The sequence below is a fragment of the Euprymna scolopes genome, chromosome 39 (genome assembly GCF_053919585.1).
Source record: "Euprymna scolopes isolate OS-2025 chromosome 39, ASM5391958v1, whole genome shotgun sequence".
NCBI classification, from domain to species: domain Eukaryota; kingdom Metazoa; phylum Mollusca; class Cephalopoda; order Sepiida; family Sepiolidae; genus Euprymna; species Euprymna scolopes.
The window spans coordinates 76,602,313-76,628,843 of record NC_136520.1 but is presented as its reverse complement, the minus strand read 5'-3'; the positions used below and the strand labels follow the sequence as shown (position 1 = coordinate 76,628,843).

The following is a 26,531-nucleotide window of genomic DNA, read 5'->3' as shown; positions in this document are numbered from 1 at the left end:
CGCGAGGAGCAACCTGTTTATTTGACGAATCCGAGGAACACCATAAATGCCATTGGAGTCGTAAATGAACGATAAATCACCAAATTAGACGAGACCTTTCGTTAAATGGCTGTAATTAACAAAAGATCAGCCATCTTGAAATACGTTCCTAGCTATCGGCCTGTTCAGATATTGGATCGAATTTCGTTGTAAAATTGTGAATAAATAAAGTCACACACACAAAAAAACAACAACAAAAAACAAATATATTTTGTAATATTTTGAGATGAAGATAAAATAGTTTGTAGTATTTCTCATATTTTTGCTGAAGACTTTTATACACTCATTATATGTTTGTATATATATATATATATATATATATATATATATATATATATATATATGCATATATATATATTATATAAAAGTGAACGAATCTGTGTATGTGTATGTGTACATTTTCCTACGCAATAACTCTGTCAATTTTTAGTCTACAGGATCGAAATTTGATATACAGGGTACTGAGATTTGGGAAAATCTTTGTAATCTGTTTTCGGCCAGAAATTTGGCTGTTAAGGGGTCAAAGTTCAACGATTTGACCTTTGAGAACCCTACCAAACTCCTCCGACAATTTTGGGTCCAAACAATTGTAATTTTAGATATCGGTTCCTTGGACATGGATCTAACTAAATAACTTGATTTGAGCCCAAAACAATAAATGTTAATGGGTCATAATAGGGGTCAAAGTTAAAAAAATGACCGTTTTTTTTTGCTAAACATACACCTCCAAACACCCAGGCAACGCCGGGCTGAAATGCTAGTATATACATATATATATATATATATATATATATATATATATATATATATATATATATATAAATGAAAGCGTCTGTCTGTGTGTCTGTGTGTCTGTGTGCATTTCCCTACGCAATAACTCTGTCAATTTTCAGTCTACAGGCTCGAAATTTGATATGCAGGGTACTGAGATTTGGGGAAATCTTTGTAATCTGTTTTCGGCCAGAAATGTGACTGTTAAGGGGTCACAGTTCAACAATTTGACCTTTGAGAACTCTACCAAACTCCTCCGAGAATTTTAGGTATAAACAATTGAAATTTTAGATATAGATTCCTTGGACATGGATCTAACTTTATAACTTGATTTGAGCCCAAAACAATAAATGTTAAGGGGTCATAGTAGGGCTCAAAGTTTAAAAAAATTACCTCTACGGTCTCTACCAAATTACTCAGACAATCTTTGGCCTAAATATTTGAAATTTTACATAAAGGGTATTCAGAGATAGGGCAAGCTTTTTGATCGGTTTGGGTCGAAAATTTGAGCTACCAATATAGGGATGTATGCATGTATGTTTGCATGTCTGCCTAAAACTTTCGACAGAGAGTACGGATTTTCAACGACAAATACCGAAAAATTTGCTAAAACATTAGTTTCTTCACCCTCAACTGGGCACCGATATTTTCGAAAGTCATCCCCTCTTTTCGATTGTCTAGCCTCAATTTAAACGTACGTCACTTATTCAAAGACGTCAGGGGTTTTCCCCCGTTATTTTTCTCCTTCGTGGTATAGGTTCGAGCCTGCTTGCCTACTACCGCTTTTTTTTTTTGCTCAACACGCACATTCAAACACCCGGGCAACGCCGAGCTGAAATGCTAGTATATTCCTGCTTACGCAATCATGAGTGAAGTGTAACAATTCCTGCCGATCATAATATTCGAACCCAGCCACAAGCCGCCTTTTGTTCCACTTGCCGAGCCTCTACTCAAACAATTGCCACGGGCAAGAAGGGAATTAAGAACTATTAAATGCTGCATTCGGGCAAGTACAATGACAATCTAGAGTGTTCATTTGAGCGGTAGTCGTAAACATTGCGTAGACGTTAATTGATTGCTTTAGTTATAACTTCGCAGCCAGTTCCCATCCTTCAGTATTCTTAAAAAGACTTGATAATTATAAATAAATAATGATTCACTTCTACTGACAGACAGTTATCGACCGAGGGTAAAAAGTTCATAAACGCGAATAGATGTCTTTCAACAAAAGATTCCGAAACTTAAATATATTTTGCCCGATGCACGCAGAAGCAATCAAGCATTTGGATCATGTCAGTTTCAGCGAGAATGGTGGACACAGTTTTTTGAATGATTGATTTTCTCGTCCAGAATGTAATATTTTTCACAGATATATCTCTAAACCACGTGACTACAACTTGGATGTCTTCAAGTCAAACATAAACAAATTCCTGATAAACTCCCCCCTTAAGTAAGATACTTTATCAAATCTCCATTACTAACGATTACTACGATGTTATCCCATGGATTACTTTACACGCAATAATCCTTATCCCCAAGTGGCTTCCGGGCCTTGATAAGTGGTGACTACCATGTAAAAAAAACAAAACAAATTTAAACTTGTAGCAATAAGTGTATAAAAGAAACCTACAGACGCCGTAGCTTTATTATAGACGGATTAGTATTAACTTACCTGACGTATCCCAGACCGACATCTCTATTTTGTATGTGTCCGAAACATCGTATGTGGCATTGTATGTGTTAAATCCAGTTGGCGTGTATGCCTGAAAAATAAAGTGGGAAAAAATCATTAGCTCGGAACATATTTCTATGAAATGCTTTTATTCAAACTATGATAGCAGTAGCGGCCGTATACAAATGACCGAGCCGTGTGCGAGGTCACGTCACAGCGACGAAGAAAACAAGAAAAGATTATTAAAATAAAGAAAAAAACAAGACTGAGTAGGACAGAGAGATATGTATTGTGCACCTGGGCCGAGAGCAACGGGGAAAGATGTGTCCTAAACACGACCGGACAAAAACGGCGTATCACGTGTTCGACAAGTACAATAAGACTTTTGAACAAGAGACAAGGTGTCATGTTGGAAATATATAAACATATAGACATTATCTTTAGATAACACCACAAAAATCTGGGAGGCCGTGATTAAAGGGGGGCGGTTAAAGTTCGGTGGATGTGGAGCTAATTCAGGATCACAACTCTTACCAATCATCATCATCATCATCGTATGAATACGAAAATTCTGTTTGTTAGCATTTCTTTCTGCGATATTTTTTCCAGTCAAAATTCTTTCTAGAAAGACATCGGGTACTTACAGAGGAGACCACGTGAAGGTTGAAAACGTAGTTAGTAAAAGTGATTTTTTATGGAACGAACAGGATTCGAACTTGCAACACCCAGATTGTCAGTCTGAGTCGTTAACCACTTGACCACCGTCACTTTTAAACTCCCACTAACTAATACTCCCCATATCAAAGTGTACCTTATTGAATTGAACGACGATAAAACAATTGGGGATTCATGACTGAAACATAATATTCAGTCGTTTGTAGACTGAACGTTTAGTTGTACGAAATATGGTTGAATGACCGAAAGTATTCTTAATTTTATTACCGACTAGCTTGCAGCCCGGCGTTGCCCGGTTGCACAATAATCTTAAACACGATATTTTAATTTGTTCAGATTGCGAATGTATTATTATAGAATCAGTCCTATTTGATTATTGTAGATTACGAGGAATAATTTGCCCTGTAAATTATTCGCAAATAATGTGTTTATTTACAATATCACGTCAGTTGATATTTGGGCTTGACAATGACTACCCTGGGAAAGTCACTGCTGTTTAATGTTTAGTTTTAAAATATGCAAATGAAGAAATGATTTGCGGCGATTTTAAATGGTACTCTTCTTTTATCGTAAATTGAACGCATTAATAAATAAAAAATATAATAACACCCGAACAAGAGATAATTTGATTTGCTGTCGAATGTTCTACCACTGAGCTATATCTCCAGATTATAATAAATCTGTATTTTTTAAGAAGAAATCATTTGCTGAAATTTTATTATCTCCCTTGACCAATGTAACGTAAAAATATTCCCTATGTAAAAATTCTTCTTCTTTTTTTTATCTATAAGAAAGGAAAGCTGTTTTTAAGATCGGATTTTTTTCGATTTTCGATACTTCTCGGATGAATTTCTGTACCAAAACATATCTAAGAACACTGCCAGACATATAAATTAGCTTTGTGTGAAATTTGCAACAGATAGGCTCAGCCGTTTCGGAACCTATGAGGAAGGAACTCACACACACATACACATACAAAGTGACTTTTATATAATAGTTGAAATAGAGATTCAAAAATGTGGCTGCGTCGGGGGGGGGGGTTCTGTACAAATTGCACAATAAAAAATGCGGCGAGTGTTCCAAAAATATCCAAACGCAAGTAATATTCACTTGGTATAATATTCACTTGATATAATATTCACTTGATATAATATTCACTTGGTATAATATTCACTTGATATAATATTCACTTGGTAAAATATTCACTTGGTATAATATTCACTTGATATAATATTCACTTGGTATAATATTCACTTGATATAATATTCATTTGCTATAATATTCATTTGCTATAATATTCATTTGATATAATATTCACTTGGTATAATATTCACTTGGTATAATATTCACTTGGTATAATATTCACTTGGTATAATATTCACTTGGTATAATATTCACTTGATATAATATTCATTTTGTATAATATTCACTTGATATAATATTCACTTTATATAATATTCACTTGGTATAATATTCACTTGATATAATATTCATTTGGTATAATATTCACTTGATATAATATTCACTTGGTATAATATTCACTTGATATAATATTCACTTGGTATAATATTCACTTGGTATAATATTCACTTGGTATATTATTCATTTGGTATAATATTCACTTGGTATAATATTCACTTGATATAATATTCACTTGGTATAATATTCACTTGATATAATATTCACTTGGTATAATATTCACTTGGTATAATATTCACTTGGTATAATATTCACTTGATATAATATTCATTTGGTATAATATTCACTTGATATAATATTCACTTGGTATAATATTCACTTGGTATAATATTCATAATATTCACTTGGTATAATATTCACTTGATATAATATTCATTTGCTATAATATTCATTTGATATAATATTCACTTGGTATAATATTCACTTGGTATAATATTCACTTGGTATAATATTCACTTGATATAATATTCATTTGGTATAATATTCACTTGATATAATATTCACTTGGTATAATATTCACTTGATATAATATTCATTTGGTATAATATTCACTTGATATAATATTCACTTGGTATAATATTCACTTGATATAATATTCACTTGGTATAATATTCACTTGGTATAATATTCACTTGATATAATATTCACTTGGTATAATATTCACTTGATATAATATTCATTTGCTATAATATTCATTTGATATAATATTCACTTGGTATAATATTCACTTGGTATAATATTCACTTGATATCATATTCACTTGATATAATATTCACTTGATATCATATTCACTTGATATAATATTCACTTAGTATAATATTCACTTGGTATAATATTCACTTGATATAATATTCACTCGGTATAATATTCACTTGGTATAATATTCATTTTGTATAATATTCACTTGATATAATATTCACTTGGTATAATATTCACTTGATATAATATTCACTTGATATAATATTCACTTGGTATAATATTTACTTGATATAATATTCACTTGGTATAATATTCACTTGATATCATATTCATTTGATATAATATTCACTTGATATAATATTAACTTGATATAATATTCACTTGGTATAATATTCACTTGATATAATATTCACTTGATATAATATTCACTTGGTATAATATTCACTAGATATAATATTCACTTGGTATAATATTCACTTGGTATAATAATCACTTGATATAATATTCACTTGGTATAATATTCACTTGGTATAATATTCACTTGGTATAATACGTTTGTAATTATAATTTCTTCGCTGGTTTCATGTTTTAACAAGATTAATTTAGTCGTGCAGCGATGACCAATCATATTTTGGTCTAACGTTTTTCTTAACTAATCAATTTTTCAAGATGGTGTAGTCTTGCAATTATTTATGAAATGCCATTATTCTGAATACGGTTTCGCACTCCGTTGCAGCCGAAAATAAGCCGATAATTTAATTTTCACCTCCATCTGCTTTGTTATCTTCTTTTGCCAAGGACAGCTAAACCTCGTAGTCAGGTTTCACGAAATTCATATTCCTTCATTTGTAGGTTACCCCCCTCTCCCTCTCTGTCTCGCTCTCTCTCTCTGTCTCTCTCTCACACCTACTTCGTCTCTATTTATATATCTATTCATCTATATCTCTCCATTTACAGGGTGTTCGATATTTATCGTTACAAAGATTTTAGCCGATATTTATTAAATAAACTAGCGGGTAAGGGGTGAGTGGGTCTAAAATACGCTTAAATATGATATTTTAATTTGTCCAGATTTCATATATATTATTATAGTCTTGATTTTAAAGTAAAAAAACGTATTTGGGTGCCATCAGTTAGAACCGGAACCGAAACTGGAATTCCAACTTGGTTACGTTACCACTGAACCAATGTGACACACTTATGAACCAATTAAAAATTAAAAATTAAAATAAACTAAGATGAATTTACAAAATGTTTCACGATTTTTTCAATTTTGGCCCATTTTTGACCCCCCTTAAAAACAATTTTAACTAAAGACCCATAAAAGATAAACATAAATCAGTTGAGGCCCCTAGCGCCGATCTCCGACTTTGTTTCGGAGGAGATAGAGTTTGAAAATATGGAGACAGACAGACCGATCGACAGACAGGCATATAGCCATTTATATATAAGATTAAACAATACAAATCATTCAAACGTAAGTGTATGCAACAGTATTACTAGATTCAAAATATCCAGATTAACTATATTCAACACGGCAGAGTTTTGTTAAGCACATTGGAGTACAAGAAGACTTTTAAACAAGAGACAACGATTTATTCTGGAAGTACCTGTAAATAAATGTCTGTCGTTTTAACTGAAAAAAAAAGTCGAATTCTTTCCTTATCTTTGTTTACTGCGTTGCATACAACGTATGGATCTTGAATTATAACGTGTAACGTTACATTAAATCGTCTTATTCTGATAAAAATAAAATCATACGTATAAAATTTTTCAAGGATGACAATGGAAGTGGTCCAAAAACTCAATAAGTGACGCCATATTTTAAACACCGGAATTATTTTCTTGTCTGTTGATGATATGCGAAGGCATACCAGAAGTAAGTAGACAATCTACAAAATGTTTCATACATCATGCTTAACGTATTAAAAAAGTGTTCGGCATCTACCGTACTTATTTAACAGCTAAAAGTTGAAACCCATTCAGTACCTTGCGAATGCCAAATACAATACAAAAGTCGTGGGGCTCAGACGAAAGATCTCCGCGTCATGATCGGCTAGAGCTCCTTTGATATCCAGCGAATGTTGACCAGTTTTTATTTAAGGCAACGGCGGAACACAAAAGATCAAATGTTCAATGCAAATAGTAAAGAAATGATCATACACGAAACAAAACTCGCAATCCATGATGGTGACAGAAAAAGCCAAAGAATCTCCTTTGCATATATAGAACATAATACAAAAATAATGACATTGATTTTGGAAACACCATTTATATATATAAGGTACATTAGATACCCTTGCAAGAGTGCCTGCGCATGTAATTGCAAAGCAAGCGTTACGCAATCCTATACCACTGCCTGATACATCACTGAGATAAGCGGAGAGCACATACAACACCTAGTATTTCAAATTAGTCAACCATTTCAGATTGACTAGGCTCAATGTTGCTTAATTTCGGTAATATAATGGGAATTGGTGTGTCAACATGATTATGCTATATATTCATATACAGATATACGTGTATACACACACACACACACACACACACACACACACACACACACACACACACACACACACACACACACACGCACATATATTTCTAATTTTGTTGTTATTTTTCTTGCGATAGTTATATTCAGTAAAAATAGAATTGCAGGTTAAAACTGGATAGTCACCCACATTTTAAGACTAGCACACACACACACGCACGCACGCACGCACACACACACACACACGCGCGCGCACCTATTATATAGGTGCGTGCGCGTAAATATAAATACATTTACTTCGTTTGTTATCTATTTACTTAATTATTGTAGCGATAGTTATTCACGGTCAAGTGTTTCGTCGTATCGGCTTAAACATGTATTTTTAATATAAAATAAGAATCTTTGACATGTTTTTTATATAGTCACACGGATACGCAAACACACACTCAGATGACTTTGCAGTCCCGCCACAGATTTGCACAGATGTGACATACAAATTAAGCAATTTCCACTGAGTTGACTTCCTGAAAAATCACATGTCTTCTCAAACCATATATATATATATATATATATATATATATATATATATATATATACGTTTTATTTTTTATTTATTGTAGAGCAAATATGCGTTTTATTTTTTATTACCGTATCTTTCTGTTAAGTTACATTAATGTTTCAGCTACCCGGCCGTTTTGTTTTGTCCGTCTGTACTTCCTCCGACGCAAGCTACAGACGGCCAAAAAAAACGCATATTTGCTCTACAACAGTATTGAGCACTTTCTTCAGTTTTTATTAATTACCATTTCTATCCACGCGTGAGTGTGCGTTTGTATATAAATGACTTCTTCAAATTTTCACACCCATAACAAACAAACACACACACTCGCGCACACACGCGCACGCGCGCGTGTGTGCGTGCGTGTGTGTGTGTGTGTGTGCGTGAGTGTAACAATTTGAAAAAGTCATATATATATATATATATATATATATAGCCCAAACCGATCCTTTTCTTCTTCTTTTTTTATTATAATCGCTCCAAAGCATAAAAAAATACTTCAAGATCAACTATGCATAGATTAAGAAAACAGCAATTTTCCCCCGTTGTCAGAATCATCACTCATCGAATGTGATGACTTGGGATAAAATTATGGAAACGAGGCTGCGGCAAGTAAACCCAAGGTTCATTTGCTACTCTTCATAATGGGAACCAATTCCCAAAGCTCATTTTGTGCAGTCGATGCCTTATTCGCTGATTTATCACGCTTAAATTTGTAACGCTGTTTTAGTCTGCGCCGTTTAATTTTAAAATAGCAGATTTGTATGTCAATCACGATTTAAAGCGTTTCAGTTGGTCTGACTTTTATTAAGCGGGCAAGTTTCGAAACAAAATAAAACCACCCAAAATAGTACGCTTTATAAAAATGTGACATAGAATAAAAATATACAGAGTGGAACGATAAAAGTGTCGCTCTAAAGAAAACAACACTACAGGATCATTTAAAAAAAATTTGATTGAAAAAATCAATTTAGGTAACGATTATGTAATAGAGCTGACATCTATTCAATGTAGCTGCCTCCAGCTTCAATTACCCCCCCTCGATACGGGTCCGGAACTGGGAGTATTCCTTTTCCACAAGCACCAGCGAGAGTTCGGCGATCACATGGCGGATGGTGGCGTTCAAGCTGACTTTGGTGTTGTGGGAGGTCATGTTTGTGATGTTCTCGACTTATGACCAAACGAAGTAGAGCAGGGGGTTCAGGTCGGGGATCGAGGAGAGCCGGTGAGAGAAGGGTGAAAAGTCGTAGCAGACCTTCTGAAGCCAAGCCTGGGTCTCTTTGAACTTGTTGGTCGGCACCGAGTCTTGCAGCCACACCCAGGGTATGCCAGCAGCCAACTGATTGCACCAGAGGATCACCACACTCTTCAGCACATCCAAGTACACTTTGTCGTTGACTTTCAAGCCGACTTCGAAGATGTGAGGTGGCATGAAGTGGCTCTTACTTGAAACCAAAATATAACCGTGACCGGAAACTTTGTTTTCATAACCCTGGGCACGTCTCTGTTATTCGTGGCGATTCAGCGATGCATTTTGAGGGTGCTGGCAATGGTCCTGTTGCCATAACTTGGATCGGTAGAGAGCATGATTTGTACAGCGGCGCATCTCCGATCTCGCTCGTTGAACATTGTGTCACTTTCAGACATGATGGAAGGCTCCTATCGCTTTTAGGATTTGTACACAACTGGCCTGTAGATGGTCTGCAACAAAAAAGAAAGAAAGCCGGTTTTCATCAAATGGAAATGGAATTATGTTGTCTTTTCTAGGGCGAAAATTTTATCGTTCCATCCCGTATAATTAATCGAACAATGATATTCCAAATAAAGAATCTTATCCTACAAAGTTTTAAGGGGTTGCTTATTAATGAAATAATTGTCGGGCATAAAACCCTTTTTAAAAAAAAAAACAACGAAAGGGTTTATTTGGACAGCAGAAAGTTAAACATTGGATTAGAATGTTCTTTGGGTCTGTCGGTCAGGAAGCCGTTCTTTGTGTAGTCCCAGGTTGGCAGCAGTTATTTTCCGTGAAAATCGTCGATGCTGGAATGTCGAGTGGACAGAGACGAGACAGAAAGAGAGAGGTGTCTGGCTTTTTTGCTGGGAGGGTTCCCTCTGCTGGCTGACTGTGTTTCTCCAAAGAGACAAAAGAAGTTCCTTAGAGCAGGGTTTCCTGTACTCCAGGAGACTATGGAGCCCCTGAGCAGGGTAAAGTCTTTTCACGTAGCACCAAGATAATTTCCAAAATATATATGAAAAACATTAATTTCCAATTTTGACACTAACTCATGATTTTGGAGTTCCTTGACTTAAGGAAACCGAAGGGAGTGTCCACATGAATCATATCTCTTTCCAGTCAAAAAAAGATAAAAAATTAAATGCAACCATTTCATTTTTCCATATTAAGCATTTAGTCCTCTTTAAGAAAGGGATTCTGGTGTCCCTCAGGACTCTGTGGAGCCTACTTTGGGAACCCTACCTTAGGGGACGGATGAATCAATGTAGACCGCCAGCTGATTGGTTAGAATGTGGCCGAATTACTCAGCGTATGCGGTGAGAGAGGGGTTGGCATTGATTCACAAGAGAAAATAAGTATTTTGTTTTATTTGAATTATTAAGACAACTGTTCTCGTTTTTTCTACTTTTCTTTCTACTCCTGCCTTAGATGTGTGTACGAATAAAACCAAGTTTGTCCCGTAAATCATCCCCTCCCCTCCCCTGCCTAGTTGCAAAATCAACCATTAACACGAACTATCGTCGCAACATGTTATCTTTTACAAATAACATTCAATGCGCCAATTTGTTCCATAATCTCCGGTCCCGAAAGTCTCGCATTATTTCGCAAATTCTCGTTATCATCTCGTGCGAGTACAATTTACATGATATAACGTCTTCATCGAAGCAATATAAAACTTAATATGTCATCATTTCCGCTAGTCAGTGCGCAGTCACGTTCGAACCGGAAATAGCCCCAATGCATTCTGGTTAAATTAAAGCGACGTTAGCTTTACTGCCTTGTGAGTAGAACATTTCTGAGACGTGGCAAATTTAGCATTAACTCGAAGACTAAAGGCATTTAAGACAACATCACAACATGCAAAACGGGCACACACACATAGCAAGAATTCTATATAAAGAAATATATAAACATATATATGTACCGAACTTATATTATATATATATATATTTGTAGTCATCAACATACAGTCCTGTTTCGTTGTATCACAACTCATCAGTGCCGCTAGACTAGCATCTCTCCCAAGCCAAGGATTGAACCTAGAACTGTCGTATTGACAGTCGGCAGTTCTCCCACTCGACCATGGAATCGACACCGGTAAATAACTCGTCGGAATGTCTATTTAAATAGACACCCGCCACCACTTTTATAGTGCTCTGGGGCTTTGGTATCTAGATCATAGTGATGGACCCAGGTTTCATCTTTTGAAAAACTTTGACTCATCTTCTTGGCACATCTCCAAATTCATCCTCGAGCACTCGACGCGTTCTCGCTTCTAGAATGGTGTGAGCAATCTGGGAATCCATCTGGCAGACACTTTATGCATATGCAAATGGTCATGAATGATAGTTTCCACAGACCCTATACTAATCTTGACATCTTGGGCTATTTGGCGAATAGTAATGCGCCGATCTTCCAAAATGGCAGCCTTAACTAGATGGACAGATGCCTCATCAACGGCAGAACGGGGCGACCAGGTCTGGAAGCTGTTTCCACAGACTTCCGGCCATGTTTGAATTCACGATGCCAGCGTTTTACAAGGTGATATAATGGGGCATTATCACCATAAGTTTCTTTCATTTCATCTAAAGTCTCCTATGATGTGCGTCCTTTCAAATACAAAAACCGGATCACTGCTCGACATTCAACAGGCTCCATTTCACACCTGACTCACTTCAAACACCTGTAAAACATAAACCACAATTAGTTCAGAGCTGTAATTTGCCACATAACCCGTAGATATATAAATCATTGCACATGCTAAATTTCAGCTAGATCAGACAACTGGAAGTGGGTCAGGGGCATTACTTATTGCACACCCCTCATATTTCCACACGTCATCAAATAAGTAATAAATAGGGAGAAGATATAAACATATACACTTTTCGTGTTGACTTTATATATGTACACACATATACATATGGAGGTGTACACACTATTCCTTGCCATAATTGCCATCATAAATACGTTGGTGAAACTCAGCGTAAATTGGAAAAAAGGCTCAATGAACATAAAAGAGATATAAAAAACAGCAATTCTCTAAGTGCATTATTCTCTCATTCATTGCAGCATAATCACACCTTTGACTTTAAACAAGGAAAAGTAGTTAAATTTATTTCAAATAAACCGCACCGGAGATTTCTTGAATCTGCGCTTATCGCAATTTCAAGCACAATTAAACAACGTGCAGGTTTCTATAACTTAGCGCCATTAATAAGTAAAATTTTATTAAAAGAACATTATTTAACTGTAGACACAGTTTAACCTCACACCATTCAAGCACCCCCTGTAATAATTAACACATAATCTCAATCAATAAATTACATAAAAAACACTCATTTCATTTCTGTTACAAACCTATATTTGAATTTCAACAGATATATCTTTTTTCCAGTAAGAATATTAACTGCGTTCATAATTCTAAAATTACAGTTACGACTATATGACCTCACTAAAATTTCCCTCTCTTTAACAGCGCCAACCCTCCTCCCTCCTTTTTGAATTTCCAACGTCTTTTTCCGTTTTTCTGAAATAGAACTGCATCACACTGTGCACGTGAAACATTTTCAAATATTTTGTACTGGTATTTTTTGTTTCTTAATCTCATTCACCCAGAGAAAGTCTCGAAATAAAGACGAAACGTTGATGAACACATAATACTGTTTATTCTTTTTATTTCTCTCTCTATATATTTATACGCATCTATAATTAAATATATATGTTGTATTCATATGTATATATGTATATATATGTATATATCCACACACACACACACACACACACATTATATATGTATATATATGTATATATATATATATATATATATATATATATATATTAGTGAGGGGACGATTCCAATATTTTTCAGATTCCAATAAAATTACCGATTCCGATTCGTTATAAATCTCTAATTATTTAAGTATTATTTCCCCTAATTTTCATAAAAAACACATGTTAAATATACAGAAATTTTCTTGAACGCCAAAATACATTTGTGGAGGATGATTAATCGATTTAAGCTTTACTGGTATTTTAAAATCAATAAATAATTATTACTTTATCATTATTGCCAGCAATGGAAGATTTTTGTTTAAAAAAAAACATCAAATAAAAACAAAAACAATTAAAAGAATCGGAAAACAGGCATCAATTTTTTCTATTCCGATACCCCCAAATCTTCCGATTTTTCTGATTCGTGATTCAGATCAATCGTCCCAACACTAATATATGCGCGTGAATGTACGTCTTTTGCTTGTGATGTAGTTTTAAATTGTTTACGCCGTCTTATTACTGCTAAACTTGTCATGTATCAGGAATCATTCGCTCGCAAAACAGAAAAAAAAGGTAATGCAAGCCGAGCGTGACTTGATATTAATGTGTAGATTGCATGGATGAAAACGCCATCATCTGCAATGTGTCCTCGAACGAGAGATAACGGAAATTGACGAGAGGATCCGAGTTGGAGGATCGGGGATTATGGCTTAAATTGACAACTTGAATGACCAGCATCACATGCAAACCTATTGGATCGGTATTTGATGTTATTTATTGTTGTTCTTATATTTTTTCCTATTTCCGTAGAAATGCAGTGTAATACTTATTATTATTATTATTATTATTATTATTATTATTATTATTATTATTTACTTGGAAGTCACCGCTTATCAAGACCCGAAGGCCACTCGAGGATAAGTTAATGAATGTAAGGTGGTAGTGTAGTAATCTTTAATGGTGTAAATTGGGTAAAATTGGATTATTTATGGGGACGGCTAAACAAGAATTTGTTTACATTAGATTTGAATGCTACCATGTTGTATTCAACCGGGAAGCAGGACAGCGGAACAGTGTTTCACAAGCGAGCAGTTCTGGGAAAGAAGCGGTGTTTATGGAATTTGCGTTTAGATTTAGGCACAGATAGAGAGTGGGGGAAATCGCATATAGTGGTTGTAGCTAGTCGAGTGTTTTTTGTGAAAGTTTGGCAAATGGGGAACTATAGATTGGAGTTTAGTCAAGCACTTGCCATGAAACAATGAGAAAGTAGAGACAGGCTTGCAACGTCTCTTCTGTGGGAAAGAGGTTACAGGGAGGAGAAAAGAGCATCACCTACTAGGTTTCAAAGCCGGTTTTGAACTTTATCAAGGCTGGATAGGGTGCGCCGAGTAGCTCCCGTCCAGGTGTGGCAACAGTCCTCCATTTAAGGGCGTACCTGGCTCTTATACAGATAGAGGATTGCATTGGCAGTCAGATACCTACTGGAGCAGTAGAGTGATCCAACCATTTTTCCAGCAACCTTGGCAACAGATTTGATGTATGTGTTCCATTTGTATTTATAAAAAAAAATGAAGCTATGTATGTTTATATATTTGGATGTACAAGAATTCATTTTTTAACCGATCATTAAGAATTTTAGAACACAACTGCTAGGTGTAATGCTGGATAGCATGAGCTATATTAGTTTAATTTCATGCAAATAAGGCTAAAAGGGGGATAATGGGGCACAGCCTCCCATTTGCAGATTTAAATATTTCAGATTTGCATAAAATTTAATTCATAATTACGTTGATACACCGGTTCTTGTTAGAGTGTCGAAGTTAAGCAATGTTGAGTGTTGTCAGTACCATTTGGGAATACCAGGCGCTGTATGTAGAATAACGTTGATACTTCCTTGCAAGAACTGCAAAACATAACGTCAATATCGCCCTGACGTGGATATACATGCGACTGGGGATCGCTTTTGAATTTCACATTCCCATGAAACTTCCAATTTTGGAGGCTGCCAGTTTAACTTGCCTAGGGTGACCGTCGCTTCGATTTCGATTTGAATTTGATCTATTTAATAAGTTCTTGCGTTATTTCTCACGAAATATATATTATATATTAAATCCATTGCCTTTTCTGCTTCTTGTAAAATCGGTTCTCTCTCACTCCAAACAATTTTTCACACCCGAAGCTACTCTCTATCTCTACAAATCGAGGCCCTGTCGGTGGGGCATTAGAATACGCCGACTGCCCCCCTGCAGAGGGTAAAAGTCCTCAATGGGGGTCCTGGATATGACCATAAACTATATCCAGTGGTGAGGCCCCAGCTTGTGGGCTTTGCGGAGTGTGGAGCCACCCTTTAATTACCATTGCTCCCAGGTCCACTCTGACCCGGAGTGGTAGTACCTGTTAGGGTCCGAACTATGGTTTAAATAGAAACCGACGTGAAAACAAAACATACACTCTATTAAAAAAAATTTTCTTCAAAATCTTTGGATTCGGCATTAAATAACCCGAAAAGGGTTGATATGCCGTAAAACAAAAACAACCAACCAACCAACTACAAATCGATTATCAGACCACGTATGGAGTAATGTTGTCATATTTGGGCTGGTGATTCTGTGCCCCATTTGAAGGTTCTTGATAAATTGCTTCACCACAACCTCTCTTTCACAGACATAATGTTGTCAGTCTCAGTCTTTTCTAGAAATACTATTATAAGAAATACTATTCAGAATTTTATGATCTTTTCTCTGCTTCCGTTGTGTTAGCTCGTTTGACTCGTTGGTCTAGTGGTCTCCTCTACTTTGCTATTTTAATACCTCATTATAATACAAGTTAAACGCATGAATGATCACCGGGTGAAACCTTTGAACCTATTCATGTGAATTATTCAGAGCGAGAAATTTTTTTATCAATCAGACCATGTATACAGTAATGTTGTCATATTTGGGCTCGTGATTCTGTGCACGATTTGAAGGTTCTTGAAAACTTGCAGAAATGTATTTGTAATTTGATTGGTCCCACATTTTCTTCTTCACCACAACCTCTCTCACAGATGGGATGTTGCTAGTCTCAGTTTTTTCTACAAATTCTATTAAGGCATGTGTTCCTCGGAATTGACTAATCTATTTTCTACTTTCTTTGTTCCAGCTTGTTTTACTCTGCGGTCTCGAGGTCTCTATCCATTCATTATTTTAATACCTCATGGTAATCCAGCGTCCTATTCCAGTAGCTTCTTTACAAGACTGCAAAGTTGTGGAACTCCCGTCCTGCTGATTGTTTTCCTTCTACCTTAGCCTTAGCCTTTTTATGATTAAGGTCAATACACATCTCCTGCCTTTTTAATAATCAGCTTTCGTTTTTGTGAGCTCCTTACATCAAGTGGCTTGGTCTCAAACGGTGCTTGGTCTCAAACGGTTTCCACCAAGAAAAAAAAACAAAAACAAAAAAAAAAAACCTGTGGATCAAATTTAATGTAAATCTGAAATATTTGAATTTTTAAACTTAATAAAACTAAAACCAAATAAAAACTCCCTAAAATTTATCGATTGATTTGTAACGCTATCCGGGAATAAACATGTTGTATGCTCAGCCACAAAAGAGACCAAGACAAAGAATAGGAAAGAACATCGATTCGTTTTTTTTGTAACAACGACATTTATTTTTCCGTTGTTATGGCCGTCACGTCATTCACGTGATCGTCATTTTCGCTTCTGACGTAATCTCGAACGTTATTTCAGTTTCTAACGTGATCTCCCTTCGAAAGTCTTTATTTTTGCCTACCGGTGACGTCATTTCGCGTGCATTTGCATGGGCGCTTCTGGGCTATATTATAACTGTCTAATACAAATTATTATAATTTCACTAAAAATCAGAAAGATCTGAATTTTCACAGAGAGATTATGTTCTCTTTTGACCTCCTTTGCATGAAAAATAAAGAAATAAGATAACCCTTTTTGCAACCCTTGAGCTTATCTGTTTTCCAGAATTCATAATAACTAACAGAAGCCGTTAAAAAACATTATAAATAAAATTTAAAAAGTAATATAAATAAAATTTAAAAACAATATAAATAAAATTTAAAAATATCAATTTTTTTAAAATTCAGTTTTCACCCCAAACAAGGCACAGTGCCACTTTGAAGTAGGGGGCTACTATCGGTGACATAAAACAATTTTCAGCAAATTCTTTTTAAACCAAAATCAATTATTTTTAGCTTTAAAAGCTAAAAATAATTGATTAAAAAATGAGATTTATTTCAATCAGAATTCAACACATATTGTTTTGTTTTTTCTTAATATTTTTCATATAAATTATAAAGGAACAGATGTCAATATACTTGTGCATAGTCTTTTAATTTGAAAAAGAAACTATAATAAAAAAATTACAGTCTTCTTTCAGCATGACTTTTTTTACTAAATCATAAAATCAAATAGCCAATTTGAAACCGTAAACAGACAGCCATGTTTTTTTATTTTTTGTAAATGTTTGGAAGGCAAATGGTTTTACTGATTTTTAATTGATAAAGAGCGGCTATAAAGGGAGGTAATTCGTTTCTCATTAATTAATGTTTGCGATGATGATAGTGTTTTAGAGTATTATTGCGTTTAATCTTCGACATGGCGGCTGTCTGTTCGGTTTCAAGTGTGATCACTCTGCAGAGATTGTTCAAGTTTTGAGCTCTCGTTTATCAAAGACAGAATACATAGAAAAAATACGGAAACTCTGAGAAGTATTGACTTTCTCTGCAGTGGAATTGAGCTTGCACAAAACGCAATCCAGTTTTTTTGAATAAGTAATGACATATTGAGTGGGATGATTAGTACATATGAGATTCTCAGGTTTTGAGTCACAGTTTATCTTCTTTTGTATAGGTTGCCTTTGCACAGCCTTATATCTATATATATATATACGGCACAATCACGTTGAGACGGCGGTTCTCGCCAGATCAGCAAAGTTAAGCAACGATGAACTTGGCCAGTACCAGATCGGTGACCATTTGGGAAGGCTAGGCGCTGTATGTACCACGCTGTAGTCGTAGAAACTTCTAGGTGAGTATCTGAGGCGCGTTTAGCTCACTGGGGGAGATGCACCCCGAATGAAGATGAAAGCAACGGGAAACTACCGTCATTACTTGCCTTCCCGAGATTACCACGGCTCTACAATTTGGAGAGTCGAGGTCATCGACGCTGCTAAAGACAGCAGAATTGATGATGATGATGATGATGATGATGATGATGATGATGATGATGATGATGATGATGATGATCTGCCCCATTAGCTCTGAACGGATGTCAGTAACAATCCAGTTATGGGGACCATCATCAATCATCATTATCAAAGAGAGAGAGAGAGAGAGAGAGAGAGAGAGAGAGAGAGAGAGAGAGACAGAGAGAGAGACAGACAGAGAGACAGAGAGAGACAGAGAGAGAGAGCGAGGGAGAGACAGACAGACAGACAGAGGTAGAGAGAGACAGAGAGAGACAGAGAAAGAAAGAGAGGAGAGAGACAGAAACAGAGACAAAGAGAGAGAGACAGAGGAGAGAGAGTAAGAGAGAGAGAGAGAGAGAGAGAGAGAGAGAGAGAGAGAGAGAGAGAGAGAGATCGAGATCGGTTTTCTACCAGGATTTTTTGTTCTCTTAGATCAAAGGTTCCCAAACATCTTTTTTCGCCCTCACCCTTCAAGAAATTTCCCCGCAAACCTCGCACCCCTTAAACTTTCTTATTTCATAGTTGGATCAAATCTATTCAGCCATGTATTGTAATCGTCACTTAATAACAATACTTAATCTTAAAATGAAAGCAAAGAGTTTTTAAATTCAAAATGAAAATTAAACACAAAAGAGTAACATACAGCTAACACCCTATTTTTTTCTGTCTAAATGTTTCTTGCATCCCCTGTCATATTGTCTCGCATATTGCTTCAAGGTTGGGAACCCTTGTCTTAAATAAACTACATTTACCCCAGCTAAATAGCTCCATTCACCTATAATCCTCTATATAAAAATATATAAACATATATATATATATATATATATATATATATATATATATATATATAGATAGATAGATAGATAGATAGATAGATAGATAGATAGATAGAAAAGATAAAAAATACAAGTGAATTGTTATTTTCGACTTTCAGATTCGCATAAAAGCAAGCGTTCAATGATTGGTCCATTAGTTGGAATTTGAAAGCTCAATTTAATTAATTGGCGATTAAGTAAAGTGCTGAGGAGAAAAGTTGAAAAGAAAAAAAAAACACGAAAGGTAAAAATATTTCGTGGAATGTCTGGAGGTTATCCTGTAATGGAAAGTTACAAAAATCCTAAGTGCTGAAATTACCCTGAAAACTTATACCATTAAGAAAATGAGCTCTATTCTAGCGACCGAAATGAAATATGTCAGTTATGACACGTGTCGATGGTACATCAACATTGAATGTCGGGTTAGATAGTAAGGAGCGCAGAAAAAGTTAAAGGTAACGCGGAATTGTACTTTATACAAAATTGTACTTTATACAAAATAGAAAGCGGATGTTAATTTGAAATAGAAAGCCATGTTTAATTTCAGAAGAATTTCCGGTGGGTAGCACATCTGTACAAGTCCAAGAGATGAACAGTTTTCGGTAAGTAACTGCTCTGTACAAGTCCTGGAGATGAAGAGTTTTTGGTGTACAGGTCCTGGAGAGGAAAGGTTTTCGGTGGGTAGCTGTTCTGTATAAGTCTCGGACTTTAAAATTTTGCAGACAAATAGCAAAATATCTTTCTCGAAAAGTTTATATGCGAGAATGCTTAAAGATTCAATAATTTTATGGAGCAATTCTGGTTGCTGATTCGTTGCTAGCATGACGTGGCTCCATTTGATTCGTCAGTTCCTATCACGAGTGTCTATAAGTAGAACCGTCTTAATTTCTTCAATCATACTCTAATACACATCTAACTATTGCAAAACGATCTATTATAATTAACGAACAAAACTCCATTTACTGATTATTACGTCAATCTACATAATCACTGTTAATCTATATCGATCTTTGTCTGTTTGTCTGTCTGTTCCATTTTTCTCGTAAACTACTGGGCTGATCTGACTTAAATCTTGTATGAATATTCCTCATAGGCTGCAGCGAACTAAGTATTATCGTATCCATTCGATTCACAATTATGGATTAATAGTAGAGATACGTTGACATTTCCAGGTAAGAACTACAAAAACCTAACGTCATCATCAGATGAGTGACCATTTTGGGAATTATAGGTGCCGTATGTCGCCTTATGAAAAATAAGCTTTATTTAATTAAGCATTTTTCAGGGTGTTCCAAAAATATTGAGCACATTTCAAGTCCTCATATCTGCTTGAGTGAGTAAGAGTCTAATGACTTCATTTTCCAACACAGGGTTAGACAATTTCAAAACACAACATTGACAGATAAATGGGTTGGACAATCTGGGCAAGATGATCACGATCTAATGACCTGGCTGTCTAGATCTCCAGATCTCACACCTGCAATTTTTTTTGTGGGGATTTTGCCAAAAGACTGATTTATGTGACACCCATTTCAAGTGACGTGGATGAGCTGAAGGCCCGAATAGCAGAAGTTATTGAAACCATTGGCAACACAATGCTAGGACGCGTTTGGCAAGAAATAGACTATCGGCTTGATGTGTGTCATGTGACTAATGGTTCTCACATTGAACATCTTTGAAAATCCCATGAAAAACTAGAGATTACAAGTTTTCTGAATCTACCAGGCGCGTTTTTATATCCTTAATGGTTCTCAAGATATTCAATGTCAAATTTTCGGAACACTCCGCATTTCCGCTTCTATACCATATATGCAGTTCTAAATGGATTTCGTCGTTTGGTGAATCGTACATTTGCTACGTCTTTGAAATCACAGCAGATAAGGATTCTGTGATACAACCGATTTAGGAAGACATCTAAGATATTTCCAATTTGACGCAGGCTTGTACAAATGTTGGTGTTTACGTTGAAAGTATGAGAGTGGGATAATTTTTTATGCGGCGGCAACTGGCGATAAATGACGGGATTTGGCGTGCGAGTGTGAGACTTCAGGATGAGAAAACGATTCCGGAACTTGATAGGTTTCTCTTGTCCAACAAGAAATCAAGTTGAATTTGTCGTGCGTGTTTATTTTGCGCTTTTACTGCTATTTATCGGATATCCGGCATTTAATATCTTGGTAATGCACAATCACTAGACGCTTATTTGCGTGAAACATGCAAATAATTACAGAATTATACAAACTACAATTTATATATATATATATATATATATATATATATATATATATATATATATATATATATATATATTCTTGTTGGCAGTAGTTCGCAAACGAAGATTCTATGAAGGGGGTTTCCACGTCGACTGCAGGCAGGCTTATGGCTGATGAACCCGACGTGTATATATATATATATATATATATATATATATATATATATATATATATATATATATATATATATATATATATATACACTTGTGCCCGATATTATTCATACCCCTCGGATCTTTGAGATTTCTATAAGAATATTGCTCAAACCAGAAGGTAGACAATATTAAAGGGATTTCAAACAATAAATCAAGCATAAGCATTTAATTTAAACTCAACAAATAAATAAATTATGCAAGTTTGAAACATTATACAAAGAAAAACAATAATGGCACTAGTTCAAAATTATTCATACCTCTCTTATTAATAGTCAATAGCATGCCCTTTATTCTTAATAACTGCCTGTAACCGTTTTGGATATTTATCAACAAGGTTTTTACAAGCATCAACACTGATTTTTGACCATTCTTCAATGCAGTAGTTCTCCAAATCCCTCAAATTTCTAGGTTTCCGCTTTTTAACCTCAGTTTTCAATATGTGCCAGAGGTTTTCGATAGGGTTCAGGTCGGGACTCTGGCTAGGCCATTCCAAAACATTAATTTGATTATCCTCAAACCATTTCTTGACTATTTTGGCAGTATGTTTTGGATCATTATCCTGTTGAAGGACCCAGTTTGGTCCTAAATGGAGCTTCTCCGCATCCTGTCTAATGTTTTTCTGGAGTATCTCCAAATATTGCTCCTTCTTCATGGTTCCATCTATCTTGACCAAACTACCTGGACCACTAGCCGAAAAGGGGCCCCAAAACATTAGGCTTCCACCGCCATGTTTCACCGTGGGTATGGTGTTCTTTGGGTTGTAAGCTTCTCCTTTCTTCCTCCAAACGTAAGAAGTATCCATATGGCCAAACAATTCAATTTTTGTTTCGTCAGTCCACAAAATACTTGAGAAAACGGACTCTGGAGAATTCACATGGGTCCTAGCAAACTTTAGACGTGCTGCAAGGTGTTTTCCGGTGTGCAATGGAGTCGTTCTTGGTCTTCTTCCTTTCAGACCATTTTCATGCAGAGTCCTTTGCAATGTTTGCCTTGATATTTTTATGCCAGAAGACTCCAGATTTTCTAAAATGTCCTTAGTAGTGGTGGTTGGATTTGCATTAACACTTCTTACAATATTCCTGGTGGCTCTAACAGACAGTTTCCTTTTCCTTCCTCTACAAATCAAGTTGTTTGTTGTGTGGTGGCTCTGGAATATTTTGATGATGCTCTGTACTGTTGCTGTTGGGACCTCAAATTTCTTGGAAATTGACTTGTAACCTAAACCATCCTTATGTGAATTCACAATTTTAGTCCTAAGATCATTACTAAGCTCTTTTTTCTTCCCCATTCTAATAATTTTTATTCTTTTATTGGTTTTCAGTTGATATCATTTTAATTTCTGAAAAATGCAAAAAACGAAATGAAATTAATCAAAGGTTGTATAAAAGCATTCAAAATAAGAATCAAACAGGAAACAAACAGTCAGAAACTCGATTTATACTGAAAAAATAAGGGGGTATGATTATTTTTGAACATTGCAGATTTTATAAATAGCTGTATATTTCTTTTATTACAAGTATCCCGAGATTTTAAAATGGCAAAAATGATCAGAAGAGGTTTATTAAGAGTATGTATCAATATGGACGTAAACAATAAATTCTTACAAAGTTACACCTAATAAACTCAATTTTCAAGGGGGGGTATGAATAATATCGGGCACAAGTGTATATATATGGGTGATTTAATGGAAGAGAATAAGATCAACTCTTAAAGAGGTGACTTATCAGCATAATGCAACAAAACCCGACAAATTGTTTTGGAACTTATATAAGAGTAGATAAAGAGTTTTTACTTACCCTACAGCCCAATTGGTGTATTCCCTTCTAGAATAAATAAATCAATCTATTTATATTACTATACAGTTTTATATCGTTATTTTCGTTATATATATATATATATATATATATATACATATATACATATATATATATATATATATATATATATACTAACACACAGAGAGACAAGGTAACTTTATATATATATATATATTGACACAAACAAATAAGGTAACATATATATATATGTATACATGTGTGTGTACTAAAACATTTTTATCCTAAATGCTATGCAATTATGCATAATGTAGAAACTATGCATAAAATAACCAAACGTATTAGTAAAATGAAACCAAGCATCCAATTAGAAACCATTAAAACTGACTAAATAATTGATAAACGTTCGTTTCTCACAGGGATATGCAAATTAGTTAATCTTTATGAAGTCGCTGGCATATTCATGATCGAGTTTATTAAAAAGTTCGGTTAAATATTTTTAAAATAGAAGAAAGTAGGCTTTTAATATCAATGTCAGCGCGACAAAATCTCAACTTTATATATACGAGGAAAAGAGAGAGAGGGAGAGAGAACGAGAGTACTTGCCAGATTCTAGAAGAATATTTTTAAAATTTAAATTTCCAAATCAAGTGAAAACCGTTGAAATAACATGTCAGTTGTTCAAGTTCTGGTTGAGAGTGTTCAAACGCACTTTTTCATTAGATGGCGGGCACAACAGCAAGCATGTTGGGTAATTTTTACAAATTTATGCCAGAAAGGGAAGAAAATATTTTACATCCGAAATATCTGAGACAAAAGTGAAAATTAAAAAAAACAAACAAGCATAAAATATTTGTATTTTATCAGTGGTCTCAACAGACATTTTGCAAGGTATTTTTTTTATATTTAGATACAAAAAGGTGCTTCTAGGTGTAAGGTGGGCGATCAGTGACGTTACTAAGATCTGTGACGTTACTAAGATCTGTGATGTTACTAAGATCTGTGACGTTACTAAGATCTGTGACGTTACTAAGATCCACACAAAAAACAAATGGCTGTCCTTCTATGACCTTTATAACTACCAGGGGAAATAATTCTCTGGATACTTCCTATAGAAGGGGAGATCACTCAGGTATTTCTTGTATCATGGGCAGATAACTCTTTTACCTATACAATAGAAAAGGGCCCCATTTTATTATACTTTTAAGCATGACGCGTGGTTAATTTTTTTAGACTTTATGGTACCCCGATAAAAGGAAGGTGGATTTGTACATTCATTCTTGTCCGTTCGTCTGTCCGCACTTTTCTTAAAAACTATGCCATGGAATTTTTTTCAAATTTTGCACAAACATTAAACATGATATGAGTAAAAAGTAACAGAACGGATTTCCCGGGAAAATCCGGTTGACCCCCTAGGGGTGTCTTTCGGGTTAAACTGGCTAAAATTGACACTTTTGTGCTTATTAAAAAAAGTTGATGCCTTGGATTTTTATAAAACTTTCTGAAAAGTTTTAACTGATTTCTTTATTATTCTGTTTATCTATACTTCGCGATAACTCTTGGGTGTGTCCCAGGGGCTCTTTTAGGGCTAATAAAAACACTCAATTTTTGGGACTATTTTACCATATTCGTCCCAAATTTTCTGTGTATGTCTATTCAGCAATTTTGCATGGTGCTAAACTCAAATTTAAATATGTTAAGGCATTGGGGACTTTTGGGGCTAAATGGTGGTGGGGCAAATGATGGACTTAGTCATTTCTATTAAAAGTTGTAACTAACTGATTTCTATATAATTTTGTTTGTCTACACTTCGCGATAACTCTTGGGTGTGACCCAGGGGCTCTTTTAGGGCCAATAAAAACACTCCATTTTTGGGACTATTTTACCATATTTGTCCAAACTTTTCTGTGTATGTCTATTTAGCAATTTTGCATGGTGCTGAACTCAAATTGTAATATGTTAAGGCCTTGGGGACTTTTGGGGCTAAATGAGGGATGGACTTAGTTATTTCTTTTTTTTTTTTTTGCATGGTGCAGAACTCAAATTTACACATGTTAAGGCCTAAAACTGCACTGTTTGTTCATTTTCACCAGGATTTGACGTCCCCTGGGGACTTTTGGAGCTAAATGGGGGGGGATGCTGAACAGTCATTTTTTAATGGCTCGTTGATTGCGCACTCACGGGGGACCATGCATGCTTCATTTGTTAATTCTTTATTTTATCTGGCACGAACTTTCCGGACAATTTGAACCTAACTATTTTATTCAGTTACGTCCTTTCTTTCATTTTTTCTTTCGTTCCATTTCATCCAATTATGCCCAGCTTTTCCACACCTTTAGATCTTAATTAAATGCGCCATCTTGTCTCGATTTGCTATACAAATCCGCCATTCAAGATAGATAATAAATAAATAAGAGCAAACCTTTTAAGCGATTGCAGCCTCGTTCTCGATTAACAGACAAGATGGCGCCGATTATCTGATGAGTTTTGTGATTCTAAAGTCGCGGCTTAAAAGATTAAGAGTATTTGATCTTCAAGATTCCTTAAGTGATTATCTTAGAATAATCCGAAGGGGCAAATAAATCGGAAGTAGACATTCATTAAAAATGATGTCTATAGACAAGTTGTGGGACGAAAATTGTATAGCGAGTCTCTAGGTTACAACGTGCTTAACTTACGACAACACAGAGCATTGGGAATTATGAAAAATCTCTCCTCCTCCTCCTCGTTGTTGTTGTTGTTCTTCTTCTTCTTTTTCCTATTCTTCTACTTCTTTTTTTCTCTATCCTCTTTTTTATACTTCTTTTTATTCTCATATTTTTCTGCTCCCACGTTTTCTTTTCCTTTTTCTTTCCTGGTGCAACCAGATCCAGGCCGTCTGAAGATACTGGCTTCTTGGCCAAAGAAAATGCACCAAA

At 35.2% G+C, this 26,531-nt stretch overlaps 1 protein-coding gene across 1 annotated transcript in view; it reads right to left on the bottom strand.

Annotated features, from left to right (window-relative positions):
- Window positions 1–26,531, bottom strand: part of LOC145263882 (rho-related GTP-binding protein RhoE-like) — a 373,571-nt gene that overhangs the window by 162,736 nt on the left and 184,304 nt on the right. The window contains exon 2 of the mRNA XM_080120964.1: window positions 2,483–2,573. Coding sequence (XP_079977090.1) covers window positions 2,483–2,573 — 91 coding nt within the window. The remainder of the gene's footprint in view (window positions 1–2,482; window positions 2,574–26,531) is intronic.